Source organism: Nematolebias whitei, chromosome 21 (genome assembly GCF_014905685.2).
Source record: "Nematolebias whitei isolate Nwh7 chromosome 21, NemWhi1, whole genome shotgun sequence".
Classification (NCBI taxonomy): Eukaryota; Metazoa; Chordata; class Actinopteri; order Cyprinodontiformes; family Rivulidae; genus Nematolebias; species Nematolebias whitei.
The window spans coordinates 26,160,479-26,175,974 of NC_056518.1; the positions used below are offsets into that span (position 1 = coordinate 26,160,479).

General features: G+C 36.4%; 1 protein-coding gene across 1 annotated transcript; it reads left to right on the top strand.

Annotated features, from left to right (window-relative positions):
• Positions 1–6,923: 6,923 nt before the first annotated feature.
• On the top strand, positions 6,924–15,008 carry LOC119427205 (mesothelin-like protein). Its single transcript, XM_037694785.1, has 21 exons — positions 6,924–7,005; positions 7,151–7,281; positions 7,679–7,803; positions 7,927–8,053; positions 9,382–9,594; positions 9,735–9,905; positions 10,031–10,177; positions 10,329–10,378; positions 10,810–10,942; positions 11,138–11,220; positions 11,314–11,440; positions 11,617–11,807; positions 12,130–12,220; positions 12,355–12,475; positions 12,591–12,772; positions 12,953–13,108; positions 13,378–13,511; positions 13,600–13,733; positions 13,816–13,910; positions 14,165–14,518; positions 14,982–15,008. The coding sequence occupies exons 1-21, from the start codon at positions 6,924–6,926 to the stop codon at positions 15,006–15,008; spliced, it is 2,874 nt and encodes a 957-aa protein (XP_037550713.1).
• The last annotated feature ends 488 nt before the right edge of the window (positions 15,009–15,496 follow it).

Sequence of the window (15,496 nt, forward strand, 5' to 3'; positions counted from 1 at the left end):
TGGATGAATTCCTGACACAGTTGTCGGTAAATGGACAGGTAAGCTATAATTTAAGATCAACAAAAATCACAGTCTCTGACGTAAGACAATACCTTCCTCGTATTCAAACAAGTATTGATCAATCTGCACAATAATTTATTGATGATTTCACACCATTTTATGTACCACATCCTTTTGATTGTCTTGTTTTTATTAGAATTACAACAAATCTTTGTGTGTTATTCTGATCTGCTTATGTCACATCTTGTCAGGTTCCAATGTTCCAATCTGTTGTGAGAGATCTTATCATGAACAAGACCTTCATCATCATCAGTCCACACTTCTCAAGCTTAGTTGAAAAGGACTTTGAACTTTGGTTCCATGTCAGACTGGTTTCAATTCTTCCAAGTTTGACACCAGAGATGCTCGGGATTACGATAACAAATTTAAACTGCACCAACTACCACATTGTGTAAGTAGCACTTTAACACTCAAATATTAAATCTGTCAGAACACAAATTGCTTTTGCAGGACTCTAAGAGTTTTTCTTTAATGTTTCCAGCGTAAGCGGGATAGCCAACATCTTCTCTGCCATACCAGTTCAAAGACAACAACAAATTACTGATGTTCTGCTGGCCTACTTAACAAAATATGTGGGTGTCATCAACAAGCCAGGTAGGATTCATAAATTTATTATTTTCATATGTCCATGTTTCTTATAATATACAAATATATATGGACCTAGTCATCATTGTATCTTTTTGCTATTTAAAAAAATTCACAATGTTCACTGAATATTTTCTAACTGATAAAAGTAGCAATATGAATGAAATGGCTTAAAATTAACTAATAAAGTCAGTCACTGTTTTTCAGTTATGGTAAATTAAAATAAAACAATTATTGAATATGTGACCTTTTTAAGGTTTTTTTTTTTTTAAGAACAGTGTACAAATAACTTTGCTCGCATCTGTACATATAATTTTGCATGTTCTAAATTTTGTGCATGTCGCTTAGTTTGCAGAGTGGACATTCAGACTGATGCTGAATGGATCGAAGCAAACCTGGGTCCCTTTTCTCAGTTCACAACTTACTCTGACCTCAAAGCACTAAATCTCTCAGATGTAAGTCTATTTTTGTACATGAGATTGCATACAAGATAAGTAGTTATTTACTGAAGTATTTGCAAAATGTATTATTGTCCTTTTCTTTATTTACACAGCAAATTACCATAAACATACCCATCCCATAAGTATAAATTCTCTTTTGTTACCTATATTTTTTTATAGGATGCAATTTTGGACTCATTTTCTTCAGAACAAAAAGCTGAACTCCTTCTTGAACCAAACAACCTGTCAAATGAGACTCTTGTGATACTTGTATTTACAAAACTTACCATTTCGTCATCTTTAAGTAACCTAGAGTCCTTCTTTGACACATTTGTTCATGGTGCTGAACAAGTAAGTATTACTTTGTTTGTTTTTTAATATGTTTTTCCTGAGGTCATCCTGTGACAATATCCTCATTTCTTTTTAGCAAAACCTGACTGCAGTTTCCCCTAAAGTGCGTGCTACTATCCTGAATCTGACATTAACGGCACTTGGCCCAAAACTTGTTTTGCTTAATGATGAGGGCTTCAAGTCATGGTTTCAGGTTTACCTTCCTCTTTTCCTCCCAAGTGTTGATTCTAAAATATTTGAGATCATACCGAGAAATATCACCTGTACATCCTACCAAGAAATGTGAGTGAACAGTCTTTTTTTATGTGTTGATTTGAACCTGATTTAGAAATATACACTATAATGTCACACAATTTGGTTTAAATAAATTATGTTGTCTTCTCAGCATCAAGGGGTTTGACCAAATCTTCAGTCAGCTATCCATGAGACAGATTCAGCAGGTTTTCATGTTCATATTGGACTATCTCAAGGGGCAATTGTTCTCAGGTAACTTCAGCATTCTAACATTATAACAAGTGTTGCACAAGTTCACTTTTCACAAAAATGTTCAGTTCCAAAGACGAGCATTTGATAATTATATATTTGCATTTAATTTTTGGAATTAAGATTAGAGTCCCAAAACAACTAGTTCACATATTTTTTTTATCAACATCATACAAATTATTAAGAAGCATTTCAAAATGTATATAATTTGTTTAGCATAATTCTGATGAGTTACAATGCACTTTTTTTCTGCTCTCTGCCACCATTTAACATCTGTTTGCTTTCTGATTTAGGCAAGTTTCCAATAAAGTTCCCTTTACTCATTTGTCCTTTTTTCTTGTCTGATGGCTAAAACTGTCGGAAATGTGACTGACAAGTAGCCCAATAAGACCGCTTTAAATATTGCTAACTTTTAAAGCACAGACACTTTTAGACTTTTCATATTTGTTTGTTTACTGCACAAAGCTTCCAGCTTTGAGAGCTAAAGCTTCAGCCTTCAGTTAGGATGTGCCATGTATTTAATTTTAATAAAGTAATAAAGTTTTTGTTTTAAATACATGTTATCCATGACAAGTCCACACCAAGATGTTCATACAACAGCCCAACCAGATGTTGCTTAAATGGCAGACAACTACAGCCTCAATGACTTTCTTTTGTATTACTTTGTTAAGTTGGGTTAAAAGAACTATTAGTTTATGGCAAACGAGCTATAAAAGTCTGTTAAATGTTACTAAAGTGTTTAAGTTCAGTTCTGATTTTTATTTTTGTTCTGTTCACAGTACACAGTAAATATCAATGTTTTACTTGCATAACAATGGTTATAACATCTTTTTATAGATACCTGCCTCCAAATCATGTAAAATCCCAGCTTTAGATTGTGTGACATGTTCAATCTAAAGATGTTAACTCTTTCATTCCTAGGTTTCTCGTGTGTTGAACCTGGAAATGACGACAGGAGCTGGCTTTTAGACAACTTTGGTCGGTTCAGTTTCCAAGCCTCCATTATGGATTTTGTGTCCTTAAAAAGCAGTTTCAGTGGAGTAAGTAAGGCATTTTAATAGTTAAATAAACCTGATTTTGATTGGACCTTCATTAAGATGTATAAATTATTAACAAAGAAAAACATATACCTAATATTTTTTGTTTCTTACTTACCAAGTTCAGTCTTATACAGCCAGGGGGAAGGGTTGTTGCAGTGTTCACCAGAAGAGCATTTAAATAAAATAGTTATTTATTTAATTATTGAATTGGATAATGCTAGGAGAAATGTTGGATTATTCTATCAGCTAGTTATTGAATGGATGAATCTAAGCAAAGCCTGAATATTTAACATTTTGTAAAGAAACAACATCAGCAAGTTGTGATGAGCTATCACTATACAGAAATTAAGTCTTATACTTTGAATATCATAAAAATAAAAACAAATTCAATACATCTATTAAAAAAACATTGATTGATCGTATAACTTTCATACTGTTATTTTAATGTCAGCTCCATCAGTTACCACATTTAAGACTAAATAGGAATCTTTAAATCTAAAACAGAGAAGTGTGTTTATTCTAAAATCACTTTTTCTTTGATACTTTAAAGACAAAGAGTTATGTAACATGAGGACTTTTTTGCTGAAGTAAAACGTAATGATGTGCTTAACTGGTTGGGTTGTAGGTGTTGACTTAGCGTTTTGCTGCTTGCATCTTCTAGGTGGAGGCCGCAGACATTCTCACTTTCAGTCAACTGAGCGAGCTTGCTGCAATCCCCTCACAACTGAATAGGGCACAAGATGTGACAAGAATAATGAGTTTCATCAACACTGCTGACTTCGGAGCTTTCTTTGACAACATCTCAACAGCCATTAAGGTAAACGTGAAATATAGTATTATTTCATCAGGAAATATTCTTTGTCGTTTCCTTGCGATCCTGATTAGAGGACAATCTAGCGACCATAAAAATTGCATTACTAAGACTTATAGATAATAAATATATATAGATATTTTTCAAGTCAAGAATTGAAAAATGTGGGTGATTTAGTTAATATTAACACAAAATACGAAGCTTTTATTGTTTTATAATAAAAAGTGGTACTATACTTTCTCGATCTAAATAACTTGTTGATGAAAAAATGTGAAATTTTAAAATACTTTAAAATTTTTAATTGTTTCAATTGGGATATAGTGAAGAACAATTTTAAAGGTAGAAATTTTTCAATAAAACAAATTAAAAAAACTGCAATTTTAAGTTATTTTGTAGCGTTTAATAATGGCAAAATCACCCTTTCAGTGTCAAGCTTTAAGAGTTTTATCACTGAGAATCAACATGCACATTATGAAAGTTGTTATGATTTTTACAAACTTTCTTGTCGCTTCAAACACTTGAACAATATAAAACACAAAATTGGTAATGATACTGGAAAACTAGACAAACAAAATCAACTTAACCAATGTGAAAATGGTCATTTATATTTAAGATTTTTTTAATGGATGCATTACATTTAACATTCATGATGTGTGGTTCCAAATATAAACAGGTTTAACTCATCCAAATCCCCAAAAGCTGTTAAACAACTATTCTTTATCTGGTAAAATAAAGGTTTTGCTAGTTCACAGCTGTTGGATGACAGTTCAGTGCAGCTAGCAAAACTGCAATTTTTAAACCGTTAACATTCAGTCTCCAACAGTTTCTTTAAGTAAAATAAACCAAATAAAATAAAAACGTATTTACTTTGGGGTTTGCCTCATTAGTCCTGGTGGAATATTAGAGTTGATGAAGAATATTGTTGTCTTCTACTTCAAAAATGAGAGAGTTCTGCAAGCATTCATGTGACTCGAAATCAAACAGAGATGTTTGATTGACAGCGGTGTTTGATGAAAGTGGTATGGTCCACTTTAAGGGTGTCCGAAATCAAAAATCTTCAAAATATTAATTAATAACATAGATAAAATTAATTACATTTGTTATTTTGAGTTTATAAATATTCTAAACCTTGAAATGTTTTTACTTTTTTAAAGGGATTGTTTAAAGTGTTACAGTAGTACATTCCCTCCCCCTGTTTTCTTGTGTATTTTGAACTGTTCCACTTTGGAAAAAACAATAATATAATTGACTGTCTTTGGATTTCTGTCCTTCTTTTTAAAATCTGTGAGGTCGGTAGTTCATAGAATATCAAGTTGGAGAGAGTCCTTAGATCATTTCCAGAAAAAAAAATAAAAGGAATAAAAACATTAGTAATTTTATCACAATTTTTTTTTTTATGGATGCTCAGATATTTTATATTGTCATCTTGGTCTTGTTTAAATGAGGTATTAGGAGTTATGATGTATTTAAATTGTATGAAATAATATGTCACAAGTATACAGTATGTTACAATCATTTTATGGGTCAGGAGTTATAAACAAAACATGTCAACACTTGTGCTTGAGCTTTAGAATAAAACATAGAAAAAAATGGTCAGAGCAGAAATTATAACTGGTCAAAGATTATTATCTCATGTATTAATTAATTAATGACTTGCTCCTTAGTGCGCTACCAATGGTGTTATTTATTTTTAATAAGTGACTCCACATGCTTTTATTCTCTGTTTTCAAATACAAATTCAGTAAATGGCTAACTGATTTAAAGTAAAGTACATTATATTCATCTGTACAATTTCATATGCCTCTTTTTCACATTAAGTAATTTTCCCCACAGGCCCAGTCAGCCAGCTACACACAGGAGGTGAAATCCGCCTTCCTCCAGGTGGTGTTTGACAGAGCCGGTCTCTCCTCCCCAGCTGTAAGCGATGGGGAGTTCCTGCTGTGGCTGAGGGTGCGACTGAGGCCTTTACTGGTCGACCTCGCTCCAAGTTTAGTGGCACAATTTATCAGCATCGGGACAAACAGGAGCTGCAACAGCACCCAAGAAATGTACGCATGCACAAAATCAATTTACAGTCGAATTTATTGCATGGTTGGTGAAATCACAGAGTAATAGGTATTGTTTAACTGGTTGATTCATCCTTCTGTAGGATTGCACTGCTGAACACAATGCAGTCGACACTCAGCAAGAACACACAAACAGAGATCTACAAAAACATTGTCCTCTTCCTCCAAGGTTTGTGTAAAACCAGCAGAAAAGCTACTTAAGTAAACCTTAAAAATCCACATAACACTAAAAACAAAATCTGTAAAGTTTATTTTGGTTGAGGTATGTTTTTTCTTGTACACCAAGTAATATATTTTACTTTGAAAAGCAGGTCCAGCATCCCTGAAATGTTACATGGGTGGAAGCTTCTACATCTTCCTGCAAAGCACATTCCTCAGCTACGGCTTTCCAGATGTGTCAACATTCGTATCTCTTCTGCCACCAGCGCGCAAATCTGAGGTAAAAAAGAGAATAAAAAAACTCATACAAATGCAGAAGGCAGTTTATTTCCATGATTATAGCTGCAAATCAAAGCAATACTTTTGTGAGAAAATGTATATATTTCTTCTTCTTCAGCTCCTGAGTACCATCAGCACCTCCGAGCTTCGGCAGTTCCTCAGTCAGCCTGGTGTGATCAATAACACCTCAGACGTCTGTGTCATCTTCAACAGCTACAACAACACAAACGCCTTCCTTGAAACTGTATGTCCCTCACTTCAAATAAACACCAGAAACATACAAATTTATATGTTGTGGCATTCAAGTGGGAATTGTCTGTTTACTGTTTCTTTAATTGTGTGACTTCATCTGTATGGTTGCTGTAGGAGGCCGTTTCTGATGATCTGAAGCAGGTGATCCTCCCCTGTGTTTGGCAGTTTGCTCTGAGCAGCAACAGTAGATCTGAGGCGAATTTATGGTTTGATGTTCGGTTGAAAAACTACCTGAGATTCCTCACAAAGAGCCTCATCAGCCCAACTCAAGTGCAGAACGCCTCGTGCTTTGCCTTCCAGAAACTGTAGGTCTTTTTTTCTAACTGAGTCATAAAAATAAACTGACAGGATCGATGCAGCTCAGTTTACATGATTTTCTTTCAACAGGGTGTCTTTTATGGGAAATACCTTTGTGTACACCAGTTCTGATTTTGGACGGCAGGATGTGTACACCACCATCAGTAGCTATTTGACAGCCAGTAAGATTTTTTTTTTTATATATATATAATAGTTTCAATCATCTCTTTTTCTCAAGCTTTTACCAATAAAACTATTACTATCGTATATTACTTGGACATTACTACAATTATTTGCTGAAATTCTAAACCTGTGCTGTTTCAGTAGGCTCTGGAGCCAGATGCTATAACTCCAGCAATCCAGAACTCAACTCTGTCTCCTGGTTTGTCAATAACATCGGCAGCTTTGTGACTTTTATCACTCTAGGTGATTTCACCAGCTTTGGCTCCGCCTCTCAGGTACATTCTCATATTATGTTACATTTAATGCTAACCTTCAGCTTGACTTTTTTAATTGCTCTATTTGGCAAATGTCTAATTCATTTTATTTTGGAAAATCTATTGACAAACAGATAGCACAGATTAATTTTAACCCTTTCTTATCCAAGAGGCAGAGTAAGGGAAATTAAAACCTGATACCTTTGAGATTAAATAATATAAAGCATCCCTATATTTTAAGGAAGTGTTGCTAGGCTTTATGGGAAATAATCATATAGTCAATTAATTGTCAATTTGCAAGTCACTAATTCTAGTGTTTTAGTTTCATAAAATTAACAATCTTGAAACCTAAAATGGTACACCAGGACCTGATTTTTGCATTTACCTTTGTTTGATTTTATTGTTTTGTGTATTTTAGACTCAGGTGTTCTTGGAGGACACAGCCAATCTGGAGCTGTTCAACAACATAAATATCTCAGCAGATGTGAGAGACTACTACATCGCACAGCTTTATACATTCAACCTAACCTTCAAGGTTCTCAAGTAAGTGTCCAACATAGATACAAAAATATATGTATGATGGGTAAAAAAAAGAAAGTGAATTAATGTAATTGTATTAACATTTTTACACATCCATATAATTAGGTAATGTCTCTTTTTGTTCAGTCTCCCAGGAATTTTGTTGTGCTCTCCTGACATCCCAAGTTCAGAGTTTTCTTCTCTTAATGAAGCTGACATCATGGTCATCCTGGACAGGAGGAAGCAGTTCTGTGGCAAAACTGTAGACCCTGAGGTACCGACTCAAAAAACTACTAAACATCCACTGAGTTTAAAAGTTCTGTTCAGTGACTCAAACAAGTTTCTCTCAACAAAAGCCTCTATATTTTGCTCCATTCTATGTTTCCTTCATGTTTGACTTGTTTCCCAGACCCTGACAATGAAAACCTCCCCAAAACATGATGCTACCACCTCCATGCTTTACTGTAGGGATGGTGTTCTTGGCATGATGGTACATGTTGGAGTTGTTCTGATAAGCCTCCTTATTTAACAACTTTTGTGGCTTCTGAAGGTCATGGCTTCAATTTCAAAGCAGAATACACATTCATGCACTAATTTTGGTTTTACAGTAGTCCCTCGATACTTCACGGTTTGACTTTCGGGGTCTTTCGCAGGTTTTCAACGTAAGATTGTACACAACACACGATTGGCGATGGGGAAAGACAGACCCCGCCCCTCCTTTCTTTTTCTGAGGCTGTCTGCCTGCTCTGCTGTAACAGACAGCCTTAGAAAGAGAAAGTAGGGGTGGGGCGGGGCGGGGTCTGTCTTATACCTAAGTGAGCCACATGAGCGGCATGGATTGTTTTTTTTTTTTTAAATGATCAAGTGCGACCCGAACCGAGCCCTTCTCTCTTTCGCTGTGCTCTTTTAGAGCATTTAGAATTGAGAACATTGTTAAGAACATTGCAAGAGTGCGGGAAGGGTTTATAAATCATTAAAATATATATATACTGTAAATACTAAAATAAATATAACATCCGTACTTTATGGATTTTCACCTATCGCAGGGATGTCTGGAACATAAACCCCATGATAAGTGAGGGACTAATGTATATATTATTAGAAGTACTGGAAAGAATTCTCTAATTTATCTTTAACTTCCTTGGCTTTAAGTATGACTGGAAGGCATCAAAATAGAAAGGGTACAAAAAGGCATAAACACTCTCACAACCCACTGAAATTGTTAATTTCTTTGATTTGTTTTATAGGTTGGTTGATTGGTTTTAAAAATAACAAAACTTCTGATAATAAGTTGGTTTTGATCAACGAAATTGTGTTCAACTAAACTTCAAATGGTGCAAAACACCAACTATGCTGCAATAGTTTTAGCGTGATAGCCCCTTTGCAATTGGTTTTTAAACGTTTTCAACCAAGTACATATTAAGACTTTCTGAATACTGATCACTTTGGAAATTTTACACATGTATGTTCTGAATTGGGTTTTATGGAGGTTTTTTTATATGATCAATTTAGAAATTTGTTTTCTTTTTGATGTTTGTGATTTTAATTTTTCACAATGAATTATTTGGGATAAACTAATGTTGGATAAATTTTCTTCAATAGGTAAATGCTGCTTTGACATCCAACATCAAAACCTTCACAGCGCAGACGTTTATAAGTCTCGGGAGTGCCGTTACGAGCATGACCAGCGTCCAGATCACTTCCGTGTCCTCGTCTGTGCTGGTTGCCTCGTTACCCACTCTGGGATCAGTGGCAAACTGGACTCAGGACAAGGCTGCAACCATAATCCAAACTATCACCACCTCAGGCTACCAGGTAGGAGCAGCCCTCTTATTTAACCTGATATATGTGTGTATTTAACTAAACAAATATTTCATTTAGTATAGCTTTATAGACCCAGAAGTAGTTTTAAGTTTAGAGAACAAAGATTTATTGTATGAAAATTTATTTGACAGATAAACAATGCAGTCTCCCTGGAATCCATCGGCACACTTATTATTGGAGTTCCTTCAGATTCAATAAAGAAAATCCCAGCTTCTGAACTTCTCACCGCCTCTAAGAACCCCATCGTTGTTTCCAACTTGATAGATGCTCCAAAAGTTCTTCAGGAGACATTTGTCCAAAAGGTACAAAAATAGCCTTACTTTCACTGGACATGATTTGATATAATGTGCAATGCAAGCTAAATTGATTGACTACACCCTTGCAAATACACAACTAACAATAAAATGCACGTAACTGTACTTGACAGATCATTTCTGTGGACCCAAGTCCGGCCAAAGTGGTGGAGAATGTCCCTGATACCTTGGCAACTGTGATCCCACCATACAAGCTGATATTCCCTGAGGGAACTGCTAACATCAACCTCATTAACCAAAAAACATGGACACAAGATCAGGTCAGTGCTACTTTACATGCAGAGTACTGTGATGCTGATGTATGTGCAAGTATTTCATAGAAGTGCAGGAAACTATGTTCAGTGTAGTGCATTTACTCAAAAGTTAGTTACTAGCTGATTATAACTCATTTTTTCTTCTTGTTTTTTTTAGTCCATCATGTTCCTTATGACCCTGGCTGAAACAGACTATGATGCTGAGCAGTAAGTAAACAAATCCTACAACTGTTTCCTATTATCTCATGCAGTCTTGAGAGGTAAATTGTCTGTTAGCAAAATATCTCCTGAACCACAAAGTGTAGTTTGTTAAAACTTACAGAAAGTAATAATTGGATAAACATCTACAACTGTTTGTTTTAGAGTTAACCTGATTGAAGGTGGCCACCCCAGCTAATCAAACTGAACAAACACAAACATGTCTGTAACTCTGTGATTTCCACAAATACTGAGCTCAAACTTGGTGTGCTGTTAGCTAAAAGTCTATTTTACTTCATACACTGAGTGATCACAGATGGTGCAAAGATTTTGTTTATAACTTTGACATACAAGGCAATGAGCAATAGGAAAATCTCTCAAATTAAAGTTTTTAAATAAAATCCCTGTCTGAGTTAATATCTTTCTTTGTGGTTTTGTAGGCTTTCTCCATCTGTGCTGCAAGGCTTCACGTGCACGTCAGTCCAGAAACTGACAAAAACTAAGATCGGGCAGTTGATCCGCTCCTGTAGGCCAAGGAACAGCAGAGCCAAGGTGGAACTGAAAGAGTCACAGGTATAATCTACAAGAATCTAATGTAATGTTTTAAACTAAAATAAATGCTGAAATTAAGATAATTGCGAAGGATAAATCATTAATAGAACATCAACCTCAGAGTTTGGCGTTTGGGACTATCCACTAATCTGTGAGAAATTGTCTACTTTAGTAAAATGAGCTTTTATTTTATTAACATAACATTGTCACCTCCAGCTGACCTGCATGTACAACCTGCTCCAAGGAGATCTCAGTCAGAGCTTCACAGATTATCCCTCAGACTTGCTTCTCTACTTCAGGTAAAGTCTTAATTAAAATCAGGATGTTTCTCATTTGGACAATTAAAGTGTTGTTTGCTGACCTTCTGACTCTTCTTAATGATTTCCTTAAAGCAATCAAAACATCCAGAAAAGCAACTGCAGATCCTACTTTTCTGCACTCGGTGCTGCAGACTTCACGGTGGCCTCCAGTGCATTGAACAAGGCACAACAGCAGCTCAGTCAAGCCAGGTCCTGCTTGGTGAGTGCATGTAAAAAAAAAAAAAGAATATGAAAGACTGCAACATGAAATATATATTTATATACTGTGCTGTATTCATAAAACATTACATTTTACAAATGAAAGTCATTACTGAGGCTGTAGTAGTTGTTTAATGAAAAAGTTTCACTTACAGATTGTATATTTTTATATTTTAGGGTATAAATAGCTTCACCCTGAGCAGTGACCACCTGGAGGTTCTGGGGAACATGGTCTGCACTCTGGACAGTTCTTACATTGAGAACTCAGATCTCCTCATCCTGGAAAAACTTAAAGTCTGCAAGGACTTCTCTGGCAGCCAAGTCGCTGCTATGGAGAAGCTTCTGATTTCTGGGAAAACAAAATACGGGTACAAAAAACAAATCTACTCATTAAGCCTGAAAACATAGTCTACGGTTTTAGGTTATCTGTTTAGGGTCAGGGAATGTTTTATTCCAAAACTGAATTTACTGTCAAGACAAGTATATTAGGGAAGTTTTCATGTAGGTAATTCATGGGTGGGTTTCAAAATTTCTGTTTCTTCAGTCATTTATTAGAACCTCATTTCAGCCTGATGTTTATTATTTATTAATTAGAGATGTGTTCATATTAACCTTAAAGTTCTACTCCTTTTTTAAAGCAAAGTAGCTGTCTACATTTAAAAAAATATTTAAATTATTCTTAATTTATAGAAATGTTGCCAGCTGGAACCAACAAACACTAGAGAACCTTGGTATTCTTCCTCTGTACCTAACAAGAAACTTCTGGAGTTACTTCAAGCCCGTATGTCTCCATCTTTTCTCATTATTTTTTTTTTCAGTGTAAAGATATTCATTTACTGTGTTGTATGCAAAACAACCTCACATTGCAGTATCGTTTGAGTGAAACCTATTTATTTTTGTTTTGTTTTTCTTCAGACAACCAAGAAAACATTCCTTAAAGGCTTTTTACCAACCCTAAGGAAAGAAAAGACTCAGAAGACGAAGCTCAAGACGCTGTTCAAACAGGTCACCTCTCTTGTTGTAAAGAGAGGAGCAGGTAAACTTTATTTTTAAACAGACACCAAAACTGAAGCTGAAACGTTTTTTGTTAAAACATGCATAATCTGCTGCATTAGATCTCACAGTGATCTCACTATCTCTGTTATGTTTAGGCTGCACAGTGGGCAACATCACTGAAGTTACCATCAGCGACCCTTCCTTCCCCTTCGGCTATGACCTGTCTCAGTTTGACCTCTGCCTGGACGTCCCTGTTCTGAAAGAAAACCTGAATGCTATCTGTGAGAATGTGGATGATAACGACTACCAGACAGTCATCCTGGGGAAACTCAACCAGGTAATTGTGGAATATGTGGCGATTTGGAGGAGGTGGTGTGTGTTTTCTGACTTTAGAGTCACAAACCAGTCACTTTATTATTAAATTATAGCATTTAATTTGGAACTTATGAATCTGCACAAGCTTTCAGTTCAATTAAAACATGTTTTCTATGTTACTGCACATTCTCTGTACTTCCAGGCATACCCATCAGGAGTTTCTGATCAGGACGTCAAATCGCTTGGTTCAGTGTCTCGTGTGGCATCACTTGAGGACATCTCTAAATGGAACATCACTATTATTGACACCCTGGCAGCTCTCATGAAAACTGAAGATGGACCCTGGGACCCAGCACAAGTATGACTACAGTTACCTTTTCCTTTTAGCCATCCTATTTGTTAAAAAAAAAAAAAAAAAAAAAAAAAACCTGCAGAATGACTTTTTTATAACTGTTTATTGTTGTTGCTGTTGTCCGTTGTTGTCATCTTTCTTTGTTGAGATCAGGTCTCTCTTGTAAATGAGTCCTCGAGGCTCAATGGGATTTACCTGTATAAATAAAGGTTGATTGATAAAATCTTTACTTGTACATGAGTATAATTCCTTGCTGTGTTTTCCTTCATGTTTAGAGCAAAGCGATCATCATGAAGTACCTGAGTACCTCTGGGAACTCCCTGGGCAGCACTGAGCTGGACATTATTGACTCCAACCTGTGCTCATTAGACCCCAGCACACTGAAGACCATAACACCAGACAGTATCAAGTGGGTGTCAGTATTTAGAAAAGTAGGAACAAATAGTCTCAGGGAATATTGCTGTAACTCCTAATGTTACTTTGTTTTTCTTGATCAGGAATGCCATACTGCTGGATGTGACATCTTGTTCACTTGAGCAGAAGATAATCCTGTATGAGATCAGTAACAGCTCCTTCAGTTCACTGAATGCCACCTCACAAGACATTTACAACTTAATTAAGGGCTACCTTGGTAAAAAATACTTAGATCTTTTGTTTTCGTTATTTATCAGAGAGCTGGTTTCTAATAAAATCGTTTGTATATATGTTGATAGGAGGAGCCCCTCTGATGGACATCGTAGCATTATCAACACAGAACATCAATATGGCAATTGACATCTTCCTGAGTTTGGATATTAATGTGATTACTGTAAGTGTATGAAACTCGAAGAAAGACTGCACTGTTTGAATGAGCCTTCTCGCCAACTGCAAGTTCTAATTAAATTGTAAGACTATGTATGACTTCCAATTTAAGTGACTCTGCAATAAAGAAGAGTTCACTTGTCATTTGGCTCTTTATATGTAAAACTAAATAGTTCAAAATTGTTCCAAAAACTGCACATATATGTACTGCTTCAAAAAAAAAAAAAAGTAAACTGTTTTTTTCTTACTTTTGATTCACAGGGTTTAACTGTAACCAACGTTCAAGGCCTCTTGGGTGAAAACTTGCCAGATCTGAAGCTATTTGAGAACAACGCTGTGATACAAACCTGGGTGAATTTGCAGCAACAATCAGACCTGAACCGACTGGATGTGGGACTCATCAATAATAGGACAGATTTGACTACAGCAGCACCTACATCAATCAACATTGAAAAAAATGCAACTACATCAATAAAAGAATCAACAAATGCTACAACAGGAATTGAAGGGACAATGTCCACAAGCAGCAGTGTGTCTGTTGCTGAAATGTCTTCAACAAATGCTGCAACCAACTCTGGAGCATCAGTGTCAAATGCTGGAACCAGCAATGTGACAGTAACAACAAATCCTGCAACTGGTGCTGGAATGGCTTCAACAAACACTGCAACCACATCAGGAACATCAGGGTCAAATGTTGGAACCAGCAATGTGACAGGAGCAACAACTCATGCAACTGGTGCTGGAATGTCTTCAACAATTAATGCAACCAACTCAGGAACATCAGAGTCAAATAGTGGAACCAGCAATATGACAGTAACAACGCATGCAGCTGGTGCTGGAATGTCTTCGTCAAACACTGCAACCACAACAGAAACATTGGGGGCCAATGCTGGAAACAGCAATGTGACAGGAGCAACAGCTCCTGCAAGTGGTGCTGGAATGTCTTCAACAAATGCTGCAACCACATCAGGAACATCAGGGTCAAATGCTGGAACCAACAATATGACACGAGCAACAACTCCTGCAGCAGGTGCTGGAATGTCTTCAACAAATGCTGCAACCAACTCTGGAACATCAGGGTCCAATGCTGGAATCAGCAATGTGACAGGAGGAACAACTCATGCAACTGGTGCAGGAATGTCTTCAACAAATGCTGCAACCAACTCTAGAACATCAGGGTCAAATAGTGGAGCCAGCAATGTGACAGGAGCAACAACTCCTGCAACAGGTGCTGGAATGTCCTCAGCAAACACTGCAACCACATCAGGAACATCTGGGTCCGATGCTGGAACAAGCAATGTGACAGGAGCAACAGCTCCAGCAAATGTTGCTGGAATGTCTTCAACAAACACAGCAACCACATTAGGAACATCGGGGTCAAATGCTGGAACCAGCAAAGTGATAGGAGAAACAAGTCCTGCAACTGGTGCTGGAATGTCTTTAACACATGCTGCAACCACATCAGGAACATCAGGGTCCAATGCTGGAACCAGCAATGTGACAGGAGCAACAGCTCCTGCAAATGGTGCTGGAATGTCTTTAACAAATGCTGCAACCAACTCTGGAACATCAGGGTCAAATAGTGGAGCCAGC

What these genes read in the sequence shown, in the direction of transcription:
- LOC119427205 (XM_037694785.1), top strand. Translation starts at nt 6,924, where the DNA reads ATGGGAAATACCTTTGTGTACACCAGTTCTGATTTTGGACGGCAGGAT. An exon ending in CAGTAGCTATTTGACAGCCA is followed by an intron (nt 7,006 to 7,150) that starts GTAAGATTTTTT and finishes CTGTTTCAGTAG; the next exon opens with GCTCTGGAGCCAGATGCTAT. An exon ending in GTCAAGCCAGGTCCTGCTTG is followed by an intron (nt 11,441 to 11,616) that starts GTGAGTGCATGT and finishes TTTATATTTTAG; the next exon opens with GGTATAAATAGCTTCACCCT.